The sequence below is a fragment of the Brachionichthys hirsutus genome, chromosome 12, assembly GCF_040956055.1.
Source record: "Brachionichthys hirsutus isolate HB-005 chromosome 12, CSIRO-AGI_Bhir_v1, whole genome shotgun sequence".
NCBI lineage: Eukaryota > Metazoa > Chordata > Actinopteri > Lophiiformes > Brachionichthyidae > Brachionichthys > Brachionichthys hirsutus.
The window spans coordinates 5,077,180-5,104,862 of record NC_090908.1 but is presented as its reverse complement, the minus strand read 5'-3'; the positions used below and the strand labels follow the sequence as shown (position 1 = coordinate 5,104,862).

Below are 27,683 nucleotides of genomic sequence, written 5' to 3'. Positions count from 1 at the left end.
GAAGCTCCAATGACTGCAATGTTAACAAAAATGTCAAAGTGATCCAGAATCCAGGATCTCTTCTGGATCATCACCAACATTTAATCATCGGTTCATGGTAACATTCCCAACATTTCCTGAACATTTCATCAAGATCTGCCAGACCTTTTTGAGTTATCTTGCTAACAGATAGACAGATGCATGACACAATCCTCCTCCTCGCCTCAGCGAAGGTTAACAGAAACACCACTCTGGGCCGGACTTTTAAAAATGATCTGCTGTTGCATTTTGAATTTCACTGACAGCATTTGTGTCTTACAGCCAGTCTAGATTTCAGTACTGAGACAAGAAGTTTGAACTCAATTCCAACATCATAAAAGACAGGTTGGTGAAATAAACATGCATTAAAGCACAGTGAATTGTTTTTTTGGGCCTCAGAGCGACTAGGACTGGCCTGTATTTATTATATTTGATAACTTAAAGATGCTCATAATTTACTAAAAGACATGCCCCTGCTGTCAGTGGGTTTTTTGCATTCTCTTCATATCACTTCAGAACTTTTCATAGATCTCAAATGTACCATGTAATCCAAAAAGAAGCACCCAGCTTAACTTTTTAAATTGCTTTCTTGCTTCTTCACCTAATTTAATTCATTTGGTGAGGAGGCAGACGTTTGCAGGCGGTAATGACACGAGCAGTTCAGCGGGAGTTTTTGACCACTGCATTTCATTCTGAGGGGACATTAATTATCTTCCTATGCTCGCGTCCCCTCCCGTTTGCCTTATCTATTACTATCAGTGAAATGGATGAACGTCATTACACTGAATGATGAGTCTGTGTCCTCCTGGTTTACACAGGAGTTCAATTACAGCGTATAGATCTACTTTCAGCTAATGCTCTCTGAAGATAAACAAACCTCCAACTTAATGAGCAGCTCGCGAGAACAAATTTGGACTAAATTGAATTTGACCTTGTGCTGATGCTGGCCATGCTGTGCGTTCTGCAGCCTCGTCCATCCGTCAGTGCCAGAGAAGTGATGACGGTAACGTGACTTAAAAACAAATCACGCAGCTTAACAAGCTCAGGAGCACGTTATGAAATGCACCATGTCATAGTAAGTTATTTTAAGTCTCATAGCAGTTATTGTTAGCTATTATCAGCCACGCAAAGCAGCAGCCACTTCACTGATGGACTGGAGACTGCCTCCGTTTGTCACTGTCACACACACACACACACACAAGGTACAATACATGCTAATACCCACACATACAAATGTGATGAATATACAAACAACTGTATTTGGTCCACAGGGTACAAGAGCAACAGCTCGAAACATGGCGACGTGTTAACACAAATGTATTTTCATTTTATATGTAGAGATCGTATCATGTGATGATTTTAAGCCGACTCTTGAAGCGCACACCCACACACACACGCACACACACCCACACACACACACACACACACACACACTACTTCACCTATCTCCTTGACCCATTTTCAGTGTTGTTTCTCTGTTGCAATGTTTTTAAAGATTAAGGTAAATTAAATCCCATTATTTCATTTAAATGCTGTAAAACTGTATGACCTCTGCTCTTGTAAAAACAGATACACACAAACACACACACACACACACACACTGACACACACTGAATGTTGTCCTCTTTCTGCCTGGCTCCACCACAGAATTTTGGCAGAACAGTTTAAATATTCAGTGTTATCCTGACTGCCAAAACACACACACACACACACAGGCACATGCGTGCACACACCTACACACACGTACACACACACACACACACACAAACACACTCATTTAAGTAGTGGTACAAATTGGCAACCATGTTACAGATGGAAGGATTTTAACTTGTAGAATGTGCCAGATTTTTACGAGTCTGCACAAAATCATCACAACATAAAGTTATATTTTACCACCATTGGTTCATTATGTGTGTCATAAACAGCAGTTACTGTTGTTATGTATTATACATTTTGAAACTAACACAAAATTAAATTACCATATATCACGTGAACATGGGGGGGTCTCCAGTGTCGTGGCTCATTGATCTTTTCCTTTGATTGATTGTTAGTTTGTCCATTAACATGCACTCATAAGATAAATGGTGTGGCTGTTTGAGCGATACCACCCATTATTGATTTTTTTTTTTTACTGCACTATAGCTTTCGGGGGTAGAAACTCTGTGCTAAACTTCAGAAGATTACATCATATATGCACCGACCATTACAGAATCAGATCAAACTGGATCCAGCGCAGTGGAGAGAACGCTTCCTGGTTTTGCCGCTGTGGCTCCTCCTACTGACCTCTCAGTTATTAATGGAATTTCTTGAAAGTAAACCTGCTAATCTCTGCTGCTAGCTGCCTCTGCTTTGATGATGACGATGATCATCACATGAGAGTCTTGTTCTCACAAGTAATGTGTATTTTACTAATGAACCTGAATAAAAAAAATACAATATACGCAACATAGGCTTTTTTGTTATGGAGGGAAACCGACAGCTCACAAGGAAAACGCCGAGTTTGCAATAAATCATTTGCAGTTGTCATTTGTGATTGTTTGCTTTTCTAAATGACAACAGCGACATGATTTGAGCGCCCTGCGACCTAACTAGACTCGCTCTATTGTGCTGTCTTGCCATCTTTGTCCCTGAACATGTTTTTCTTTTCTTGACAGTGAAGCTCTCTAAATCTCTGGGGTTGTTATTTTGGTCTTGCTTCTCCCCTTTGGCCAAGCTTATCAGACAGACCCTGAAGTATTGATGCCGAAACCCCACTGTATTGTCTATGTGCTGCTCAGCAGGTGGCCACACACACACACACACACACACACAATGAAGTCCTGAGGGATGGCGGCGAGAGGAAAAGAAAATCACGCCTGCCTTCGCTCATATGGAATTAAAGAGATTTCTGTCTTCTCTTTCAAATTCTGTTTTAACCCAGCCATCCTCCTGACAAGCAGATATTGTAGCCTGTGGTTCATCACAGCAGGTGCACGCACACATGCATGCACGTACACACACACACACACACCCCTACACACACAGCTTAAGATTCATACTTGAATCTTTCACTTCCAAACACTGTAGATCCCTGTTTCTCTGTATGTGCCGAGCTGATGAAGGTTTCTCTCGGCCAGGTTATAGCCCAAATAGAATCACATTACATGCATTTTGTTATAACTTCCAATCTGTCAACCGCTTCAGAATAGTGAGACAACACTAACATGTTGCAGGTTAAGCTTTGCTCAAAGGTCGCAATGGACAAAGGCAATGAGGACTTGGAGGAAAGACATGTAGCAGAAAGGTAGTCACAAACAAGGCCCCGGAAAATTGTGATTTATTGTGATTGTGATATAACGGCCAGAGAAAGAGATTAAAAAGTGATAATCTCATGCAAATAAATACAACACATGATGGGAGGTAGTCAGCTAGAAAAGTCTCATCAAAACCAGGAAATATGCAAAAAAAAACAATTATGAGCCGAAAGGCAGATTGGATTTTGTTTTTTTTACTAACTGGTGAAAGTCCCGTTTAGCCAATACTGCCACCATTACACAAGAGTTGAACTGCGTGATGTGCATGTTGGCTCATACGCATCTGAGGAAAAGCAGCAGATGGTTGTTTCATTTCTTGATAGTGTCGTCCTCAGAGAGTTCGTACCTGAAGACAAAATCAAAAAACCCCTTGGTAGATTTTCAGGCAGAGATACGAACAAATACAAACTAGCTGTGGCATTTATTCCAACGGACGGCAGATGGTGCAGATCAGTCAGAGCCGCAGCTGAGAGGAGAGATAAGGAACGTCCGTACGGCGTCCTGATCTGGGCGCCTCAGTGATGTCGCCGGATGCCTCAGAGGACACGCGTTTGGCCGTGTGTGAAAAGGACATTGCGTATGTTTGTTGAAGGCATTATCACACAGGCAGTGAATAATACAGTCGTAGTTCAAGTCATTTCAGTCACACGTAAAGAACTACGTCGTTACAGACTTTCTCTGCTGTTGGCTGCCATACAATCGTTCGCAGTGTCTTACATTTTTACCCATCAGTGTCAGGCAGCCTTTTAGCTGCTCCGGGCTGGAAGCTGCTGGCTCTAAACAATAAAGTACTGTCCGCAATAAGGTTTGGATCTGATACAGCGCAATATTAAAAAGGGAGAGGCGAACAGAGTCCATTCATTTAAACAGAAGATCTTATCCATTTTTTTTTTTTTATTCCAGTGCACGCTAAATCTAAACGATGACAGGCTAACAGTGAAGGTGTGTCATCGCTATTAGATAGATGAGGCCGGCTGGTGACAACAACAGACCTTGATGGCTCCAGACAATAATAACAGAACAACAACACTGAGGATAGAACAGAGGTCTGCATAATGAAATAGCACGGGGAGGTAGAGCCTGACTGACAAAGCTTCGTCTCCCAGACTGAGATTATGCCAGAGCTTCAAGAGTTGCATCAAGACAAACATCGGTATGCTCCATTTACATTTTTCTATATGGTAAGATTTTGCATGTATTGCCACAGAATTTGGGGAAGAAGAGGGATGTATGGATTGAAGATGGGAAAATGGGAATGCAGACGGGATGAGCCACGGACAGAAGGTGAGGAGGCGGAAAGCGTTCTGAGAACTTTCAAACTGAGTGAAGTTCTAGAGGGGCAACTGTGCATGTGCTCATGTTCATCCATGTGGAAAGCTCAGACCTGGTGTGAGTGTGTGTGTGTGTGTGTGTGTGGGCGGATACAGTATGTGTGCTAAGGTTTCTGGGAGTCGGAAGCTATAAAGACAAAATCACCAGAAGCTGAAACTACGTGTAGAAGACTTGAAAATAGAATTTAGCCGTTTTACTCACTCAGCCTTGCTTTCTGCTTCAGACAACCTTCACTGAAGAGGGACGCCAAATCCTCCAGTAGCATGATGTCATCGCTGAATAAAACATGTTGGACTGGAGCACGACTTCTCTGTTGGGGGGATGATCTCATCGTTTTACAGGAAAGATATGATGGCAGGCACACACCGTACCGTATTTAAATTTCAGCATGGCCATAATATGTGTAATGGATGGGATGTGATCTCATGCATAATGACTCATCAGCATTCATCAAATCTTAAAGATACACCTCATCATCGGTGTGATCTCATGTAAGTACTTTGTACTTTTTGTTGTGGCATGTCTGTACAATTTTGTGTTTTTGTGTACTTTGAATGTATTTAATCTATTAATTTTATTTATAAATAAATAATCCTACATGAAAGATTTTTTTGTGTGCTATGAAATGTTACCCACGTTTTAGATCTTGTCGGGTGACCTGTATTGACAGGTTCATTATTTGACGTCATGGTCACAATAATTCACAGGGTGATTGTTGTGAAAAGGTCAGATTGGTTAGAGATTAAAATGCTGTTAGGTCTAAGAAAATGAAACATATGCGACCTATGTTAAGTGTATTACTGCTGATTTCATAAACCAGCCACAAACACCAGTCTTCTGGTTGAGGTCTGACTCTGTCATCAAGCCTCCTCACTATGGGGACTTTCAAATCCTCTGTCTTTTAACATCTCAGCGCATCATTAAATGATATGGCGTAGCATTAATACTAACACACTATAAACACATGTTTCCAAAAATCCAAATTATTTTTTTAATGGACATTTCCAGTCCCCTGTTGTCCAAGAACACATGAGCATTCGCTCATAAAGTTAATCAACAATGACCTGAGATTACATTTGTGGGAAAATATTAAGGGCTGTCACCAAATGAAATATTCCAAGTGGTGTGAAATATAAAAATGGAATAACATTTGTTTTACATGATTTTAGAGTTGTTGTTTTTTATTTGCCAAATGCACACAGAGACACAATCCTCACAGAAATCCAATAATAACCATGGAAGAAAGATCTGCAGGCAGTTCTCTAATTTTAGTCTGGCTATGAAACCCTAAAATTATACATGAGAGATGTGAGCTTATGCTCAAGATGGTACAAAGTGTAATACTGTCACTCTCTCCACAAACTAAACAGAAATGTCAAAATAATAAGGGGAAATAAACAGGGAAACTTGCATCCGGGCCTATTCAATCAATCGGTGATCATTTTAGTCAAGCAATTAAACTAATGAGAGCAAAGACAAGCATCGGAACATGCAGTAATTAAAGGAGAGCCTCACAACCTCCTGCTTACACACCCCGGGCACAGGAAGTGACACGTGAGAGCAGCCAGTGGTTAATTACTGTTGGCACTCTGCTGCCGTCCCACCTCAGTCTCTCCTCATGCTAAAATAATTAATGCTGTTGCCACCATCTCCTGTCCCTGTAGCTATGGCGATGAGGAGATTTTCCCCTGAGTCCCCCCCCACCCCGAGTTGTCAAGCAGCCGTTAGCCAATGAGTAGTGAGTGTGTTTGTGCAGATTTACAGTGCCGTAGTGATTATTCTGAATGATTTAAGGTGTGGCTTCACGCTTTAGGTGCAAGGTGTCAGTCGAGCGTCTGCCATTGAAACAGCGTTCTCTGTAAATCAATTGACTGTGTGCCTGAATAAGGAAAAGCCTGACAAGCCTGAAAAGAAGAGATTTGAGGAGGTTGTATAGTAGCAGCAAAACAACAGTCCTGGTAATGGAAGGACAGTCTTCAGTCACATGATGCAGATTCAGTGATGCAGTTATAATATACCTACTGTAGAAGGTACGGTGATCAGACCCCTTATACTTACAGTATAACTCTAACCCTAACCTGAAGGTAACACTTACCTAACCTGAAGTATAACACTTATAACTTACAAATACCTCCATCTTACTATATAAAGGTATTTATAAATCAGTGCTTGTTGTGAAATACCAGGGAATTACAGAAGATGCAAAACACAACAGCTAAATGATGTAACCTCGATGATGAGGCACCAAAACCAGCTCAAATGAAAAACACATCATTGTCCGTTGCTCTTTAACCAGTCCACTTTGTGGTTCCACTGCACTTCTCAACATTTCATACATTTAGTTTTCGTAGAGGAAGTGAACCCATGTCAATGAAGTAATTCCTACCTGATAAGAAGCTGAAGTGTACATATGTGCGTGAGTGAGGCCTGATTCTGGGTGATTAGTCTCTGCTCTAGTTCATCCCACGTGTAGATTGGGGGGGTATTGTGCGTGTAGATGCTGCTAATAATGTTTCTCTATATGCGGATGACCTTCTTCTTTATGTCTCGGACCCTGCCAACTCCTCTCCAGCAATATGGTGGTGTGTCTGGTTATAAACTCAGCTATCAAAAGAGTGAGCTGCTACCTATCAATGATTCAGATAAATCTGTCTCCCCCTCCATAGCACCATTCCAGTGGTCAAATGATGGATTTCGATACTTGGGTATATCCAGATCTCTTCAGATCTTATGGCTTTACTCTTCCAATGTTTCTCTATTTGTTTCAGCATCTCCCCGTTTTTCTCAATAACTCGGAGTTAATATTGCTCGCAGGTTTGCTCATATCTCGGAACACTCGTATGTTGAGGTATTACCGGTACTGTATATTTCCTGAGTCCCATAAAATGTGTCCTGTGACTTAAATAATGACTCCTGAAGGTGACTTTGGCATTCTAAAGTAATTTAACATTTGAGATGTATTTTTCTTGAGACATGTATCCTGTGAGACGGAAAGGTGCAGCAACACTTCCGTAGCGGAGCATCTCTATTTTCATGAATCAGATTAGCAGCACTTGTTCCCGCTGTGAACACTGTGCACCTTAGTCACTTGGATTTTAGTTTTGTTCACCACTGTAATCTCTCCTTGCGTGCTGACTTCCTCCTCCTTTGTGCTCATATCTGTCAATTGCGCTGGCTATTATGAGTTGCATTGCAGGGAATTTGAGTGGGGTATGGGTGGGGAACAAATTATGACAAAGCACTTGAAAAGGATTAGGAGACACTTGAAACGGCGATGTGGATCAAAAGGTTTCCTGGTGGTCCTCTGTTATCTTTCAGACCCTCTAATCCCCTTAAATCAGTGTTGTTAATCCCACTTTCTCCTCAAGATGCAGGAACAGACACGTGTTTTTACCACTCTTCATAAGGGTCTGTCCGCTTCAAAGGAAGGCCGATATTTTTCCTAATATGCTTGCTTCCTGGTTTGAGGATGGAGCTGCCAGGGAACAGGGCTAGAGGTCGACCCAGGAGAAGATACATGGAGGTAGTGAGGGAGGACATGAGAGTGGCTGGTGTTGGGGAGGACGATGCAAAGGAAAGGGTGAAGTGGAGAAGGTTGATTTGCTCACGTGACAAGCCGAAAGTACAGTAGTAGCAGTAGATGCTTGTTTCCTGGTTTTCTGTGTGTCCATCTAGAAATGTGATGCAGCAGCTTCAGAAACATTAACCTATGACAATAAAATAACCTTTCATGAAGACAAAAGATTTAACAAGCCAAAGACAAAGGACCATATTTGAAGTGGTTCATGATCAGCATCTCAACCCCTAAACCTCCGGAGGCATCCTGGAAAAATGTGTGTGTGAGAAAACACACCAGTGAGCTCATTAGAGAAACGCATTGTCATTCACTTGAGCAAAATGTATGAGGAAGATGAAAAGACATCTGTGCTGCCTGATTTAACTCAGTAATTGTGTTTAAACAGTACCAAAACTGTTTAAAGTACAAACAGTGAGTAGTAAAGCTGCCGAGGTCTGGCAGAAATGGAGAGAAACTAAAGGGTGTGAGATACAAAAGCAACACGATCCTGTCCTTGCGCTGCCATGCCAAAGGGATTTCAATTTATTTTGCAGTTTTGCCCTTTTTCTCCTTCACCTAATCTGTCTCAAATATTCCCTCCACAGGTCCCTTCCCAAGGATCTGTTTATGGAGGCTGAGTCTTTGAACCCCAGCAGTCTTTAAAGTTCAGAGGCTGCAAGGTGGCAGCTGCTAATGTCAATGCTAATGATGCTTCCCAAGCCCAGTGAACACTCACAACACCTCTGCACTGCCCAAGGGCTCACGGAGGCTAAGGTGCCATCACGCTTGAATTCCCATTTTAGAAAGCCAGACGGAGAAAGATGGAGATGCTGTTACCAAAATCGGATTTATTTTATTTCTTTGTTATACAAATAATGTGCTTGTTTCAATTCAACAAAAACGGAAGTAAAATTAAAAGTTGTGAGAGAGAAAGACTGCCTTCTTCATCTATCTTGTCAGAATAGAATTAGCATCTGGAAGCCCCAAGGAAAATACTAGGAAAAGGGAAGTCCCCTTTTTCCTCACTAAAGGAAACCTGAGGAGTGACAGGCTGCAGGCGAAGACGAGGAGATCATAATGAGGATCGCTTCAATGCAAAGTGTCTGCATTCTGCTCCTCTTGCAAAGCCTGCAGCTGGGCCAAGGAGGAGCTGTGGACCCCCCCCCCCCCATACACACACACACACACACATTAGGCAGTCTAGACATGTTAAGGGATGAATTGTAAATATATCACACATCACAAAAATCTCTGTCACGAGCGAAGACAAACTTAAATCATTCCTGTTGGAAGGATTTCAACAGCAGCAGTGATCAGATTCCTTTCTGATCACTGCTGCACCCTTTAGCTTTGGATCAAAGCTAATGGCGTACACCTCTTTTTATTGATCATCTTTCCGCTGATTGTGCTTTATCTTGGCACCTGTTCTGTTTCACGCTTCATACATTTGTACCTTTCATCATGGGCTTGCTTATTATTTATGTGGTAATCAATACCCATGAGTCAGTTCTTCATGTGCACCAATTATATGAGTTTATATCTTTCTATATTATATATTATATTATATATTTTTCGAAGAAAATTATAATGTGACTAACCTGATAGATGAAGGATAAAATCTTGCAGGGAAAATCAATCCTGTTTTCCTCTGCTTGAAAAGACTCTTATGCCAACTCGATGTTGGATTGTTATACATGCGTGCACAAGTTGCCTTGGAACCTGCTCATAACGGTGCACACTGATGTGTTACTGGTGATAACTGTGATTCTCAACATCTCTCAAGGGCAGGACAGAATATATTGATTTAAAGTCTGTTTTTTACCCCTTACATGACTTTGTTGCCGTCTTCCAGTGCGGACCCTTATCAGACACGCATAATGATTGGATCATGTTGCAGATGCTCTCTGCTTTCGCTAATTGAGCCCCTGTGACATTGAAGTAAGACACAGAACAATCTGGAGCTTACATCATTGTTTTCCTTGGGGCAATTTTAATTTATAATCTTGTCTTATTTCACTTCCAACTGTTCTCATTCGTTTGTTTTTAATTGCTTCGTTTGGTTCTATGTTTTTACTGCTTTTTTTCTGAGCTTCCAGTTTGTCTTTCTTTCTGTCTACGATCTTTTGTCTATATTGTACTTGGGTATAGTATTATGTATACGTTGTAAGGCCGAATAAGAGAAATTTAGGGTACTCAGTGTTTAATATTGTTTTTGATTTTGGCAAAACAAACTATGACAATGACTACATAAAGCTGTTTACACTGAAAAAAGTAAAGTTTTTTACTTGCAGTAGATTCTTTTGGTAATTTTGACATTGCTATTCTTTGTTTACAAAGTGCAAACACTTATTTCACAGTTGCTGAGGTGCACAGCAAAGGTCTGAAAATAATGATCACCCTCTCTGTATGGGCCACATTAGCATCACATTAACCTTTGGGACGTTTGTGTATGCATATGTTTGTAAGTCGGAGTTAGAGGAGGGAAGGGTCAAATTCTTTCTCTCCTCTAACTCTCGGTTTTTAGAAGCACAGTTTCTCCTTTATGTTGTTTTCACACCGTAAAATTAAAACAGCTACCGACACATAACGAATCAGTTGCTGTCTGATTGTTATAAGGGCTTACGCATAACGATATAAAAAGATATTTTTATATCTCCCAGTGGCTAATACAACATCATCATCATTTACAGCAGTAATGCAGCCGCATGAGTAGCGTGGATAGCGTGGACTTGGCAGGCGCTAACTGCACTTATTTTTTATATGCATCTGTATATTGATTGGTTGATTGATTGACCGTGGGCGTGTCATTGGAGATTCTTGAGCATTTGTGTTTTTGACACATTCCTCTGTCCTTATGTCTCAAACATATTTGGACTCGCTGGCATTACTTAAATGTGTAATTTGTCGTTGGTGGAAACTTGGAACTCAGTCTTTGTTGTGCATTCTAATAAAAGATATAACTGCTGTGCTCAACTTCAGTGAAATCGAATTGCCTCAATCTTTAAGGACGATATATAAATAGACATTTAAAGTGTGTCTGTGTGTGTTTGTGTAGGTGTGTGTGTAGGTGTGTGTGTGTGTGTGTGTGTGTGTGTGTGTGTTTGTGTCTCCATCATCCCTTCCCTGCCAGTTTTAAGCCCGGTGCCGAACCACTAATGGAGGACAAGCCTGTTAGAGCAACATGCCATGCTTTACTAGCAGCTCACCAGGGACACACACACGCAAATACACACAGAAAATCTCTCTCTCTCTCTCTCTCTCTCTCTCTCTGCCTGTCTGTCTCTCACACACAGATAAATTCACACATGAACTAATGCTAATGAACAACACACAGAAAAGCACCAAATCAATTTTGCATACACAGAAATTGGTGGAAAAAAAAGAGAATTAAATGTCTTAATAGGCAACAGGCTCACACTAAACACAGCCTCGCATATATCCCAGCGGAGTAGCCACCATAGCAACAGCCTGTAAACAGCTAATCTATTCAGTGATGCGCCGTTCGTCTCTCAGTGCGCGCAGAACCTCCAATTAGACCTTCATTTCGTTTCTCGTTTTGTTGCCGATATGAAAACCAGCAGAACTTCAGCTCAACATTTTGCATTTTAGAACAGCATCACACCTTAGAATTCTTCCCAGCCGTTATCGAACATGTCACGTTAGTCTTTGGAACAAAACCCTTTAGTCCAGAGGGATGTAACCCGAGTTAGCAGTGATGTCAGGCTGTACTGCATACATACAGTGGGGGGAAATATGCTGTTTTCATTGCTCTATTTTGTTTGTTTGCTTGTTTTTTGTTTGTTTGTTTGCATCATTTGGACCTAAAACAAGCTTTGCTGAATTTGTGGCGTTTTAAAAACTGCTGCCTGAGTGAATTCCTCCATAGTTTAATGTTATATTGCATGTGGAGTTTATTCTTAAACATTGTCACGGTGATAGCTGCACTGTGGTCATTAAGTCCTAAACTTCTGATGCAGTCACCAAATCACCATCAAAATAATGAAGAAAACAGCAACACTGTCAGCTTCACTGAGATAGATCACACTGGATCATCAACGCCAAGCTGATGAAAAGCATTTCATTGTATTTCTATTTCTCCATTATTTCTCATACTAGCCTGTCTTTCGCGCTTCTTACAGCTGCTGTCTTTGTTTGCTGCTATTGTTTGACCTATCAGCCCGAAACACTTTCCAATCACCTTGCTGCTTTCTTTAAAAGCATGATTTTCTCTCTACTTACTCTAATTCATTCATTTTTCTTTTACTGGCAACCTGAACCCTTCCGAACCTGACACCCTTCCCACCCCCCCAGTCTTTTGAGATTTGCCAGCTTCATAATTTCATCAGCCTCAGCAGAGCCATCAGCCGCCACCACCAGTGTTTGAGGTCCATCCCTGTCTCTCGGGGCTGAAGCCCTTCCATTGTAATCTCCACGAAGCCTTTCTGACGGGCAAATTATCACACATCATCTGATGTTACAAATCATGATCTTAACGTTAGTCATTTGTGTCTCTTCATTGAATCTTTTAGCCTCTTTTAGCGGAACCTGTATTTGCGCTGCAGAGACGAAGGCTGATCTGGACTCTTGATTTATTTATTTGTCACTTCTGACCATAAACTGAGAAGTGGGGGACTTTACTGCCAGATGTCATACCATAAGATATATAATGTTTTTGTGTTGTCTTATTTGATATGTTCAATTCAAAACTACAAAAGTGCCTATTTTGTTTTTTGTGATGCTAAAAATGTCAGCTGCTCTACTTTTAGATCTATTTAAATCTATCTTTACAATTAAACCTTTGACTAACAATACTACAAAATGAAGCCGAACACAGTTAGGGGTTCATTTACATGTCGCTCTTGAGAAAAAAACATGAGCTGGTTTTAAATGAACAGAGAAGGAGTTCTTCCCTTTTTCTTTTTTCTTTTTTTGGGGGGGGGCAGACCAGACCAACGTGTATTTTTGCATATGGCTCTGGTTTGAACCTCAACGTTACACCGCGCTGACATCACTCTGATAGAACTTTAAGATGAAAGACTAGAGTCAGAGCAGCGAGCAGAGGAGCGGGAGCGATGGGACAGAGTGTGGGAGAGGAGGGGGCTCTTCAGAGTCACAGCCGCTAACGGGAGCCAGGCATGGCAAATTGGCCTGGATTTTCTGCCTGTGCAATTTCAATGCATTAATGCAGGCGTACATAACCATGCTTAATAAGTGCCGGGCTAATGCATTGTATAATCTCCTCTAAATTAATATGTTCAACACAATTGGCTGGTAATTAATTCCTGTCACAGAATATCCAAATGAGGAGATTTATTCGGTTCTGTCAGTCATAAACCCTGGAGCCTGAGGCGGATTATTACCAAACATGCCGTGCCCTATGAGGATGATTATGTGGTTATGTGTGGTAGCATATTTGTCTGGTATGTCCAAACATCCATTACTGGAGCTTTAAAGAGCCAGTGGATGAGGGCTGGTCATCAAACGAAGGTCATTGTGATGAAGAGATGAAGAGAAAGGCAGCAGGCTTTTGTTTTATGGCTTCATAAAGAACATAATGTCTCCATGGGCTCTTCAACCCCCCCAGCACTAACCAACCATTCAGTTTCAGGGCTTTTCCTTTCCCACACTTGTCTTTCTCTCTTATTGTTTCTCATGTTTCCTGTCAGGTGGAAAAAGCTGCAGCATTAGAGCCCACTCGGAGACCCGTAACTTTTGGTTTCTGCAGCTGAAGTCTCCGATGACTCGAGCCAGACAGTAGCAGCAGGCAGAATTTAAACCCGTGGATGATGCATATCCACGGGTTTACATATCTATTGACACACCTTGTGCACATTTTCCACCCATTGTTTTTCATAGTAGAACTGTTTACTGTGCCCACAGTGGTCCATCATAAAGAGAAATCTGTACGCTCATAAAGTCTGAGTGGATGTTTATGATGCAACGTTGTCCAGAGATGAAAAGATGCACGTAAACGATAAAGTGAATGATCATTGCAGTAACGGTTGGCTATGTTCGGACTTTTAATCCCCAAACTGTTTCAGTATCTGATGACCGTGGGCAACGCTCACGGCTACGAACACTTGGGAGTCAGTTAGCAGAATAAACAAACACAAGAGATCTTATTTCTTTGTACAGTTGAAGAACAAGAGATTCACATTTCAACTATTTGCTCATGCTTGGTGCTGGTTTGAGAACTCTCACACACACACATGCACACATGCACGCAAACGTGTACATCCACACACACGCATAAGTACACAGACCTGCAGGCGTATAGTTTTTCTTTATTAAAAAGCAGAAAAGGCAATTAGCGCCAGAATACGCTTAACCCTGTATCGCTCCCTCAGCTCGAGGATATATTGCTTCTTCCTCTCCATTATTAAAAATATCACAGACATGAAAGGAGGTGGGGGGGGGGGGGGCAACAGCAAAATACCACATCTACATGTTTAGCAAAAGGAGGCAGGGAAACCTGTTCTGCGTGGTGGCAGGAAGCCAGGCACCTCTTTGTGTTTGGGACACTGAATGCATCCTTGCACAGTAAATCCTTCACCAGCACTCGTATTTCATTTACAACACTGTAAAACATTACATGAATCATTTGTAAAGGTTCTGGGCAGAAACATTCCCTTACTCATTTCCAGAGTGTGTTTTTTTTTATGATTGACTTACAACCAATGGTGTGCAGACATTAGACTGTTTAAACCACTTTAACCACAAATACCTTCCTTTGTAAATGCATGGAGAGGGACAGGATATAGTTGCCTATTGAAGCAGACTTACTAAAACACTTTTTCTTTGGCTTCCCAGTGCTGCTGTTTTTGTGTGCAAACTTGTCCCTGTATCATTGTGAGGCCTTTCCGTTGTTCATGGTTCACAGTATTCAGTTTCACTTCAGTCACACAGGAATCTTCGGCCGAAACCTGACGTGCGGTTCAGAGATGCAGCAGTGCCTCATCCAGCAGAGCGACATGACATCGTAGTGTTGGATTGTCTGGAGCGACGTCCACCTTGACTCAGAGTTAAGTGCCCTGCAGGTCTCTGGAGAGGAGAGCTCAGGCCTCCTGGTCCCAGTCAGACCAGCTGCTCCACTTTTTATGTCACGAAAACCTTTTACTCTGAGTTGACCTACGACCTGCAATTTTCTCATTCTAAGTATATTTGTGTGCACATTCAACTAACCTCCCACGCCGACAGGAACACTCGTTCACACATTGTGACAGTCTGAGCTCCATTGTTTAACAACAGAAGTGGCTTCTTATTCGTGGATCAGATCAGCCTTTCTTGCTGTGATCTCTCGTTGCTCCTCAAAAATAGGTTTATCCAGCTCCTTTGGTCCATGTTGGTTTCGATGATGAGAATAACACTGTAAAGTTTCTAAAAGCCACTTCTGCTGCCATTTGATTCAGTTTTCCACAAGCTTGCCACTCACACTCACTTTGCACTCTGGCTCTTTGCCCTGGGTCCTCCTGCCTACGATGCTTCATCTGGATGTTTAAGATTCACTCCCAGCATCTGCTTTTACGTCTGCCTAAGAGATCCCTCCTGTGTAACTCTTCCTGGGTTCTCTCTATTTTCCTTTCTTTAATTCAGGAGAGTATGCTCTGTAGATAATGTTGCAAAACTTTAATTTATCATTCAATGCTGGGGTACACATTATGGTCTCGTCAGAGCTGTATTTAATTAAATGATTCTAGGTATTGCCTTTCCCACTATGATGATTCAAAAAATCGAATTGTCAAAACTAGAATCGGGGTAGTTACATTTACAAAGGCAGGGAGATGCTTTAACAGGAAGCTGGAAATTCTCTTTCCTGCAGCATTTTCAGCCTAAATGTCTCCATCCATCTCAGTTCTATAACTCTAACCACGCTCCAGCCTGTCATTGAGCAAAAAACTTGCTGAAATCAGACATGTGTGTAACGCCAGGTATGTTACAGCTGTTCCTCTACAGCGTAAAGAAGTCAGAGTAGAAAATAAATATCCTCAACCTGCCACCATCCGGACTACAAACACTCTGGATGCCTCCGATCTCTCCGGTCTCTGAACGCACTTTCCTCTAAGTGTTGGTTATGTGAAGACAGAAATAATAATAATTGAGTGTGAGACTTGTAAGTGGAGCATTCACATAGCCCAGGGCTCTGCAGCAGCCGGTGGAGCTGGAGGATCTGTCAAAGATTAAAGAGTGACTGTAGTTGCACCTGCGTGGATGCTAAACCTGCACTGACTGTTTACATGCCAACATTTCCTGTTTGTTTCTAAACAAATAGCATTAAAATGAATACAGGTACCATCCGAGTTACGACCTGCGTGACTTACGACCGGTACCAGTCCGTGAGATATTTAGTAGTGGGTTGCACAGAAAGAATAAATGATTTGAATAATGTCTGTTGTATTGATTGTAACCTTCTGCATTTGTCTGGGCTTGGGACCGGCTGAAGGGAGACACTCCTTGTGCTACCTATGAGGCTGCATTGATTATTAGAGTCTGACAGGTGTTTTATTTTGAAAAACCAACCAGATTTTCTCCAGTGTAACAATTGCCTGTGAATCTTCTTGGTCACGTTACTCAAAAAACAGTGACGCCGTAAACTAATGAAAATTAGTGGAAAATCAAACATCTATAGAGAGCTTCTTTGCAAAGAGGAAAAAGCCAACTGAGAGAAGAGGAGTCGACGACGTCCAAGAAAAGAAAGCTTCTTTTAACAGACAAACCAGGAGCCATACTGAAAACACGGCTGCATGAGTCAGCAGGTGACTCATGCACCAAGTCCACTCTGCATTAACGAGGAAATGGAGCCTTCAAAACTGCTTCAACACGTAGAGACCAAGAACCCGGGTTCAGAAGACAAGAACTTGGAATGTTCTTAAATAAATAAAAAACATGAACCCAAAGGACAGAAACAATAATTGAGACCACAACTTCAACAAATGTGCGTGAGTACGTAGATATTGGTATAATAATCGTTTAATAGTTATTACAAGTAGTAATAACACAGCTAGCTAAGCGCTGTGGCTTCACAGCAAGAAGGCACCGGGTATATCCGTTTGTATGTTCTCCCCGCGTCCACGTGGGTTTTCTCAGGGTTCTCCGGTTTCCTCCCACCTCCAAAAAACATGCACATAATTGTTTATTCCAAATTGTCCGTAGTGTATGAATGTGTGTGTCTGTGCATGGTAGTCTGTCTATGTGTGCACGCCCGTAGCCACCTGGGATAGACTCCAGCAACGCTCTTGAAAATGGGTGGATGGATAGTTGCTAAGGGCAACATATGAGGTTTAGTGGTTCTATTTACGTTCCTCTTTTCTTTTCTTCTTTTATCACGTCCTTTCCGACTTACGGTCGGGTGGCCGGAACCGATCTCGGTTGTAACTCGGACAGCACCTTTATTACACTGATTATTTCTACCTGACCTTTCATCCTACCTCGCTGTTCTGTGACCAGCTTCATCATAGTCTTGTTTCAATTGAGTGTCCTCCAAGTGACCCAAAATAACAAAACTGTTTCCATTAACATTGAAAATGTATTCTTGAATAGAAATTATTAACCCACCTTCCATATTACCCTCCTGAAATTTCAGTTCTGATTCAAAAATGGAAAATACACACACACACACACATATTATATTCTCATGTTATAGAGTTCACTGGTTTTAGCCAGAAACAACAAAAACAGCGTTAAAAAGGAGATCAGTTTGACTGTGAAATTTATTTTGTCTCTTTTCTTTCCGGTTTCTCTTAATCCTCTTTGTGTCTTTTTAATAATTTATCTCTTAAGATATTTCTCTCAATGTTTATTTGCAATCAGTGGACAAAGACTGAGAACCGGCAGAGTTTAAGGTAAAATAATCGAAAAATGTAGGAGGAGAACGATAAGATGAGAGATGAGAAGTAGGACTAAGACTTAACTGGAGTAGCAGTAGTATGAGGAGGAGGAGGAGGAGGAGGAGGAGCAGCAAGATAAGAAGGAATATGAAAAGGACACCGGATAGGAGGAGAAGGAAAATGAGTCCTTGGACCAGAGCTAACAGGAGGACTGTAAGGAGGTGTAGGAGGATGAGTAGAAGAAGTTATAACTTGCTGAAAATGGTGCAGTACAAGTGTAGTAGTAGTAGTACTAGTAGTAGTAGAAGTAGTAGTATAAATGAATAGTTGTTTTCTCCGATAACGTAATAGAATCTCACCTCAATGTCACATTTGCGTGTGTTATGGGCCTCTTGTATGCAATCATTGGTAGTATTGACATGTACCCCCCCCCCCCCCCCATCCCAATATGGCACCCCCACAACACATTCACACACAAACACACACTTTCTCTTTAGCCATGTCCTTGCTCCACCTCCAGCCTGCTTCCTCTCTCCTCTGATAATCCAGTCTAAGATTTAAAAATCAATGCGGAAAATGTCCCGGAAGAGTCGATCGGGAAGCCATCTGGTCCCCGCTGTCCACAGGGGCCAGCGCCGTGGCCCCCGGGGACGAGAGAGAGAGAGAGCGAGAGAGCGAGAAGAAGCCCGAGCCCACAACACAAAGCAAGTGTTAACTCAATAACAAGCTGTGGATCATGTGGCTGTAGGGGAGGTAGACAGGAGTAGACAGGCAGGACTATCACACACACGAAAAAAAATATTTCCTGCTTTAGGAACATTTGATCTGCTCTACATTCATCTAGGAATAATTTACAGGGACTAATTCTCCTTTAATGCAGAATGATGTTTATTCCCATTATATGTAATTCAAAGACAAATGGATAAACGAGTTCTGCTCTCAGTCTCTCGGCCGACCTCGGAGTGGAGCTGAAAGCGTTCTCAGCGGCTTGGTCTTTATTGTCTCCACCTGCAAAGCTTCCTGGTCAATGGCAAAATAAAGTTCCAGCATGCATCACACCACAGGGTGTGTGACCAGTGTCGTCTGAGACATCACATTTGGGTTTCAGATGTTGAGCTGCAGAAGCTGGTGCGTTTTGTGTCCGTCAGACTAACAGTGTCAAAGGTGACGGTCGGTTTCTGGAAACAGAGCGTGATCGAGAAGAAGATAATAAAAAGAGGTGAGGGTGAAGACGTCAAAATGGACAAAGGAAACACACGAGGAAAAAAAATATTGAGTAAAGGACAAGCATGAGATCAAAGGGAAAGCGGCTGAATGTGAAGAGTAAAAAAGGATGACGGAATAAAAAAGTGGAGAAAAGAAAGATGAAGAGAAAGAATGAAGGAACACAGCAGAGGACGGGGCGGTGGGAATAAAGGACGGAATATAGCGAGGAGAAGTGTGATCAGATCCATCTGACATCTGAGCCTTTAAAATGGTTTGAGATTCTCTATTATGAATCAACCAGAGGAACCCACCTGTCTGTCTGCCTGTGTGTGTGTCTGTGTGTGTGCCTGTCTCTCTGTGTGTCTGTGTGTCTGTGTGTGTGTCTGTCTGTGTGTGTGTGTGTGTGTGTGTGTGTGTCTGTCTGTGTGTGTGTCTGTGTGTGTGTCTGTGTGTGTGCCTGTCTCTCTGTGTGTCTGTGTGTCTGTGTGTGTGTCTGTCTGTGTGTCTGTGTGTGTGTCTGTCTGTGTGTCTGTCTGTGTGTGTGTGTCTGTGTGTGTGTGTCTGTCTGTGTGTCTGTCTGTCTTTCTGTCAGGTCAAAGACTGAAGGTTAAAGGATTATTTTAAACTGCTTCCACTATGAATCAATTGATATGGAGACATTTCTTGGTTTTGGAACGAAGCGAGACCTGCTGGACGAACCTCGCCATGCGGTCCAGAAACAATGGAGGACACGTATAAACTATCCAGAGGAATCTGGACACCTGAAAGTTGGATGCATATTTTCTTCTCTGTCTGCAGGCTTTTGCAATAACGATGGAGCGTTTTCTATTCCTGCTAACAGAGCCAAACGGCCACCATGGACGGTTTTATCTCTGCAGCAAATGACAGAGCTCTCCTGTGTCTGTAAGTCTGTCTGCTGACCTGCAACACGTCCGTCCGCACACGTGCCGGTGGCGAGGACGCCACTGTCACGCCCTCGCTGTGAACAAGTTATCAAGCTTTGACTATGTTTGTGAAATTGCTAAATCAGTAATAAAAAATAACAAGACAAAAACACAGTGAGAACGTTCACATCTCCTTTAAATACTTTAACCCTTTTGCACCGTCATCATCAGAAATGGTGAGCGACGAATGTCTTGCAGTGAGATTTTGCACGACTTTGCTTTATCCACTGCTCCCTAGCTGTCTGCACAAGCAGCACATGAGAAGCACATGGAGGAGGTGAAGCTGCCACACCTCAGAAACAGCAGCGCGTCTCCTGCTGCTCCCGACTCTCAGCCGACTCCTGCTGCACATCCTCACATCCATGAACACGCTTCTCTCTGTCGCTCCGGCTGCTCTCCGGGCTTCGCTCTCATCTGCTTGCTCAGCCAGTAATGACTGAGAGAAGAACGCTGCTGTTCTTTATAGGCCTCTAAAAATAACTCATGTCTGGCTGCCAGCTCCGCCCTGACTGACAGCCCCCTGCAGCCAATAGCGTCTCTGCTTCCATTAAGGCTCCACCCACTCCTTCAGTCTCCGCACTTCCTTAATTGGACGTCAGTGACATCATCAACCCTATTTGCCTTATTAGGTCACGCATGCAATTGATTGACAGGGTGGCTCCTCCCCCTGGATCCCTCCCCTTTTGCGCCGGTTGCCTGGATTGCAACGGGGTCCAGTCTGCTTTCTCGAGGAGCAAACCTGGCAACCTGGCAGTTTGAAGGGACCTATCGGCAATCTGGCGATGCGGGAATAGATCTGGCACCCCCCCGAGCCCGGGACCGCGGAGAGAGGCGCGACAGAGAGCGCGCAGGAGCGGCGTTTGCAGTGACAGAGATAAAACAATCAACTATTTTCTGTCCTGATTCTTTCGTTCTTTCTTTTTTCTTTTTTATAAAGTGTTCAGGCGCGCTCATCTGCACTTGGTGCGTTTTCTTTCAGCATTTGTATTTTATTGGACAAGTCCCAGAAGAGGAATCCAGAAGTGCGTCTCCAGCGTTTGGATTCCGGACTTCTTGACTGACTTTTATTCTTTGCATCAAGCATGGATGTTTTGGCGAATTACAGTATTTTCCAAGAACTCCAACTCGTCCATGACACTGGTTATTTCTCCGCGATGCCCTCTCTGGAGGAGAACTGGCAGCAGGTCAGAGATGGTGCGGGGGGGTCAACCCGGAATGAAATGTCATGTGCGCGCTCGCTGCTGCTTTCTGTTTGCGTTGCTCGTGTTTTGCGGCGCGCTCCGGAGCGGCGGCAGAAGCCCCGTGGAGTTGCGTGTTTTGGTCGCTCACATGGCGGCACGGCGAGGTTCGCTGACAGGAGAGAATACACGCGCGCACACGCGCACACACACAAAAGGGGAGAAGAGGGGGCTGACGCGCACAGAGTTTTACGCACGAATGGACATTTAAACATCTCCGCACCATGAATCCTTCATGATGATTAAAATAACATTCTGCTTTTCATCTTCACTTTGGCTCCCACGCAGCCACTTCGGCATCATTTACAGGCTCTTGTTATTTTTCAGGAACTCTGAAATGCTGATGTTCATTCTGAAAAGGCCGTTTTTGTGCACCCCCCCCCCCCCCCCCCCCCTTTAAACTTGACATTTTGCAGCAAAGCTGGAGCTCCACGTTGATCTGATGTGAACGTATCCGTTTAACCCTTTGGGGTTGCCTGTTTGACGCACGTCGTAGCCTGACGTGAATATGGAAACTTCAAATGGGCTGCATGATCTCAGTTAAGCGATGTCGTCAACCCTTTATGGGACGTGAAGGTTTCTTCCCGTTAAGATGAATGAAAGATACTTCTCTCTCTCTCTCTCTCTCTCTCTCTCTCTCTCTCTTATTTGTCAGTTTTGAGCGGATAAAATGTGAAATAAGAGTCATTGGAGATTTGTTTTAGTCGTACTGGGGATGTGACTGGTTTTGATTGATAGACCAGTCTGTCACTTTGATACAGATGGATTTGCACGCACACGCGCACACACACACAGCCATGGATGATGGACATAATAGCTAGTGATCTGTCTTTTAAACAGTATATCTATCTGCTGCTATTTGTGATAATCCTGCCAATTAATGCATTATTCAGGATGCACGATGGAGCATCTGTTGGATTATAATATACATATTATATATATACACACACAACCTCGAAGACCTTTGAGATGTAAAGCGTAAATTATGCTGACTTACAAAACAGCTGTGATCCATGAGCTTCACAGATTCTTCTTTTTCAACTCGTGCAGCAATTTTATAGGGATTCAGTTACAAAATATGACATATAGAAGCTGTTTGGCAATTTTGCTGTCAACAATTCAGGCAACACTTATTCTCCCTGGTGTTTTCGTCCTTGGACGTGAGATCTGTAGCTATTAATTGTGTGACATCCTTAGCCCATTTGTAAGTGTGTGTCACAGTATTCTTACTACCTACTCTTTAATGTTCAGTAAACAAATACAGCCAGAGTTTCCCCTGTGTGGGATAGCGACTCAGATGACGCTGGGTCAGCTCATTGTGTGTTTACAAAAGGGTTGGGTGTATTTATACAGGACAGAATGAAACCCATGCTGTATTCCTTCTTTCTGACTGCCTGACTGACACAAATTCCCACATCCTTGTCCTATTTTTAGTCCAAAGAGCACATAATTGTATCCCCTGAAGGCCGTTTTTCTCTCTGTAAGCATATTGTTATAATTGATTGAGCAGTTTCATGGAGTTCTGGTTTTGATGTCATGGCTTATGTTCCATGGAATAGATGGAAAAAATGTTGCTAGAGAAATGAATGTAGACCCGGCGGAAAAGCCACGCTGGTCACAGTTTTATTTGCAGAAAAGTTTTCCACCTGATGCAACTCATTTTGTGAGACACAAGCAGAATGTGTGTGAAAACATGAACGATTAAGCGCTTCAACAGAATGTGAAGAAACAGCATCACTAACATTGTATTAAGACATCTGTGGATTGCTCTGCAGATACTGAGGGGAGAATGTGGACCTGTTAACCCTGGTCCTCCTGCCCTGCAGTACCGTTTCACGCCTCTAGAGGCTTGGAGAAGCGCATGAGCAGCAAATTTGTTGTTACCAATTTCTTTTACTTTTTATTCCAATAAGTAGATAAAATAAGCTTGTAAAATGTCAGGAACATAATTCTGCATTTGTCTGTCAATCCGTCCTGTGCTGGTCCTGGAGGCTGCGTCTGGAGCCCATCAGGCCTCTGAGCTTGCCTGACATGAGGCCCGTGACTCCTGTTGACCTCACCTGAGACTTGAGGTCAGCTACTGTATAATTAGCACCACGGCTACCTGGGCTACGTCTGCTTTCAGTGACAGCTACAGCAAACCGCATGACGATTTGCCTGCTGGAGGTTGCACACGACTCTTTAAGCTCGTTGTCTATTTGGTACATTCATTTTTAACCTTGGATTTAAATGGCCTTAAACAGCAGCTGGGGGATCATCATCACCATCTTTTATCTTTTTATTTATTTTCTTTTTTTTACAAATATGCTGATGTCAATCTGTGCTTTGTTTGTTTTGATCTTGAGAAGCTCAGCTTTTGAAAAAACGGACTTGCAGGTGGAGAAAATCTTTTTGACGTAGGACGAGAGAAACAGAAAGCGGTGCAGCGGGTCAGCAGAAAGAGGGCTTTCTTTCAAATACCCCCCCCCCCCCCCCCCCCCCACCCCCTACCCTCCGTCACAGGCTGTATCGAATCAGGCTGTGGTCTACAGGGCACTTTCCCCTTTAAATGATGTGCATGATTGGATCCATCACTTGTGCCAAATTAGCGATCCTCAAGTTCCCCCTCAGCGTTGGCAGTTTTTTGCTAAGCTAGACTCTCAGGATCCAGAGACGACGGAGATCTCAGTCTTTTCATTTGAGCCCTTGTTAATATATAAAATGTCCGAACCGGATTCTCGTGTAAGTCTTGGTGACCGTGTCCCATTAAGTCTGTGAGTGGAGCTGCAGACACGCCACGGTGCGAGTCTCACCCTCCAAAGGGAGACGAGACCAGCTCAGTTTATTGAAGTGGAAAACATTGGGTTATTTATCTGTCCTTGTGTGTGTGTGTGTGAGACAAACACAGACGCACACATGGCTGGCGTGGAGTAATGGAAAGCTCTGGTCTGGTAGGACTCATCCCGCCACTTTCGACAGTAATTGGCCGTTTGCTGTCAGACAGACAGAGAAATAAACACACACACACACACACACACACACACACATACAAACAATCAGATTTATATGTGCCATTTATCTCTCCCGTCTGTCCCTGTGTCTTGCCCCTGGTTTTTGTCTCCTCATACAGGCTCTTTTATCAGCTGCTTTGCATCGTGGGTAAACATGTGGAAAACACACACATTTTCTCTCTCTCTCTCCATCTTTCCCGTCTTTCAGCCTCTTCACCTCTGACTGTACAAGCCCATGTTCTGCAACATAACGGCTGAACCAGTGCAGGTTCGCAATGGCTTTCTGGATTTGCGTGCGGAGAGTCCAAGCATGAAACGGCAAACACAGGCTTCCCAATTAGATATAATCCGTTTAGTTCAAAGCAGAGCGCTGCCATCGTCTGACAGACGTGCGTTTCATGTGGTTGTGAGTACAGATCTGCAGTTCCAAAGTAAATGGACGCTTCATGCAGGCAACCGTCCTCCTTTACGTTAAACCGGCTCCTTCTCCCACTGTCTCTCTCATCTCGTCTCCTTCAACCACGCTCTCTGTGTCTGCTGTTCTTTTCTCGCCGATTGATTTATTTGCTGCAGTGTCGCTACAGCAGCGTGCTCGACATCCAGCCCTGTGTTACTGATACGATGTCTCCATTAGGCCCGGGCAAGCCTGCAGCCCAGAGCCCCATGCATGCTGCCGTTAGCCTGCCTGCTGTAGCTCGTAGATGCAGCCATCGCCGTTTCGTCTATATCGTCCTCCCAGGATTTCTGCAGATGAAATATCACCAGTCAGAACGGGTCTTTTCCACCTTGATTTGTCTGGTGGAGACTATGAGGGTGACCGTTTAGCATCCCGAACACAACTACAAGCGTGCTCATCCGAACGCACAGTTGTCTCCGCCAGAGCGTTTCACTTCCGGGGCTCTTTGGATTAGCTGCTCAGCCTCGGAGGAAGTTCCAAAGGTCACGTTTAAAAGTGGAGCCTTGTTTTGTTTTGTTTTATTTTTATTTTGCTTTGCCTCTGAATAATCCTTTATATTCCCATAGATAGATGCTCATCAGAAAGTTAAACTGCCCTACAAATAAAAACAATAGTCGCATCCGGATGATGTCATTATCAAGCCCTGGTCACACGGGAATGTGTAACAACAGAAACAGGCCGAACCGACACCGTGTTTGTATGATTACAGTCATTAGTATTAAAGTCTTCAACCGCTCCGACTTACAATTACAGGGTGGATAGTTCCACAGTTTATAACTAGAAAACGACAATCAGAGATTGCAGACCCTCGCCTCCAATAGACTATTGGATCTTGTGAGACAGTAAACAGGGCTTCCGGATCAGAGGGGCCAAACCTACTCTAGCTTGCTGCTCCGGAACGTACTACAAGACTCCTTCTGGACTCTTTTTCCCATCATGCCATTCGTGTCCCTCCTTCTTAAAGTGGCAGTTTACAGCACATAGCACCTCCTGGTATTCAAACATCAAAATGTCCCTGAAAACCAGGCTCCAAACCTCCCAAAACAAACTGATTCGGCTACTCCTCAATCTGGGGCCCATGACCCACCTTCTTCCTGGACATTTTGCTTGCCTAAAATGGCTCAGGGTAGAAGACAGGGTTAAACAACTCAAAATGGGATTGGCATTTAAAATAGTCAATGCAGCTCTGCCCTCAGTCCCCTCAATCCCTGCATACCTGACGGAACACCTCCACAGATTTAGTGACACCCACAGCCACAACACTAGAGGGAGCTCAAACAACAACCTGATTACCCCCTCCTATAGGACTAACATGGGTAAATCATCTTTTTACAATACTGCCACCCAAGGGTGGAACGGATTGACTCCCGCCCTCAAAACATGCACCTCTTTGGCCTCCTTCAAAAAGGCTCTAAAAATACACCTTTTAGGGGGACAGAAACGGAGATAGTCATCACGACTCTCTCCGGGTCAAACCCCCCCTCCTTTTTTTTGTCCACCTATGTTGCACGTATTAATTGCTTTAGTAATTTATTGTAATTTATGTAAGTTATTTATTGTCATTTCGCATCAGTGGTGTAATTTATTTTAGATTAATTGTTAGTTTGCACTGGCGGTGTAATAACATTTTATTTTTGTCTTTCTAATGTTACGTTGCATCAATTGCATAATTTAATATTGGATTTATTTTTATTTGTATTGTTTTTTGTGGATGATTTATGTACGAAGGACTTTCAACGGAAACAAGCCCGCAAGGGCTTTTTTGAAATGCTCCTCTTAGACAGGATGTTTGACGTTATTTGTACTGTAATACATGCTACTGTGTGACTGTACTTGTACTCTAACATCCTATCTAATAAATATATTCATCATCATCATCATTCCAGATGTAAAAATAATTCTAGAATCTGGATCCAGATCCGGATCAACGCCATTCTCGGGGAGGACCGAGCCACGGACAGAACCTTGCTTGTGTAAAAGTTTCAAGTCGATTGGGTTACTAGTTTTTGAGTTATGCGCTCGGACAGACAAACAAGCAAACAAACAGACAGACAGACAGACAGACAAACATACAAACGCACCCAATTGCAATACCCTCGCCTCCTCTTCGGCGAGGGTAATAAAATAATGTTAAAACAAGTTTTGTTCTTTGATGTGCGCCTATAACAGCGCCAACACACCGTGCAGTGTCTCATGCACAGCACAGCTTCCTCCTTCCTGTCTTCATTTTGGTAACCTATTCACCTTCTGCAGAGACAACTGCATGAGCTGTGTTTTGTCTCTCTCTCTCTCTCTGTCTCTGTCTGTCTCTTTCCCCCCCGTGGCTTGAGGCTGGCCCTGGGAAGTTTGACAAGATAATGAATTGCCATGCATGCTGCAGTTTTTCACATTTCACAGCCCAGTGACTCTGTGTAGGGTTGGAGGACAGGGGGGGGGGGGGGGGGGTTGGCACCAGTAGACACAATGCATGAAGTGAAAGTTAGACCTTTTTTCCATTTTTTAGTACTGTGTTACTACTAATACTGTAGTATCCGTTCTGTGGCAGTGCACACATCCACACACAGAGTTATGTAATTGTCTTCGGTGCACAGCTGCTTCCTTATAGTCACAGCAGAGAGAGAGAAAAAGGAATGGAGAGAAGACAAGATAAATGAGAGGCCGGTACGGAGAGGGACAGACAGACAGACAGACAGTCAACGAGAGGAAGGAACGTATATCTCATCCAAACGGCAGGATGTATCAGCAACCTTTTAACTATTTATATCCAAATGATTAAATTGTATTTTATTTTTCTGTCGTTAACGTTTGATAAAGTTATGGTTGCC

The 27,683-nt window shown here is 43.1% G+C and overlaps 1 protein-coding gene across 1 annotated transcript in view; it reads left to right on the top strand.

Moving 5' to 3' along the window:
* The first annotated feature begins 21,255 nt into the window (after nt 1-21,255).
* Nucleotides 21,256-27,683, top strand: part of klf7b (Kruppel like factor 7b) — a 71,433-nt gene continuing 65,005 nt past the window's right edge. The window contains exon 1 of the mRNA XM_068746266.1: nt 21,256-21,357. Within this exon, the coding sequence (XP_068602367.1) occupies nt 21,256-21,357 (102 nt within the window). The remainder of the gene's footprint in view (nt 21,358-27,683) is intronic.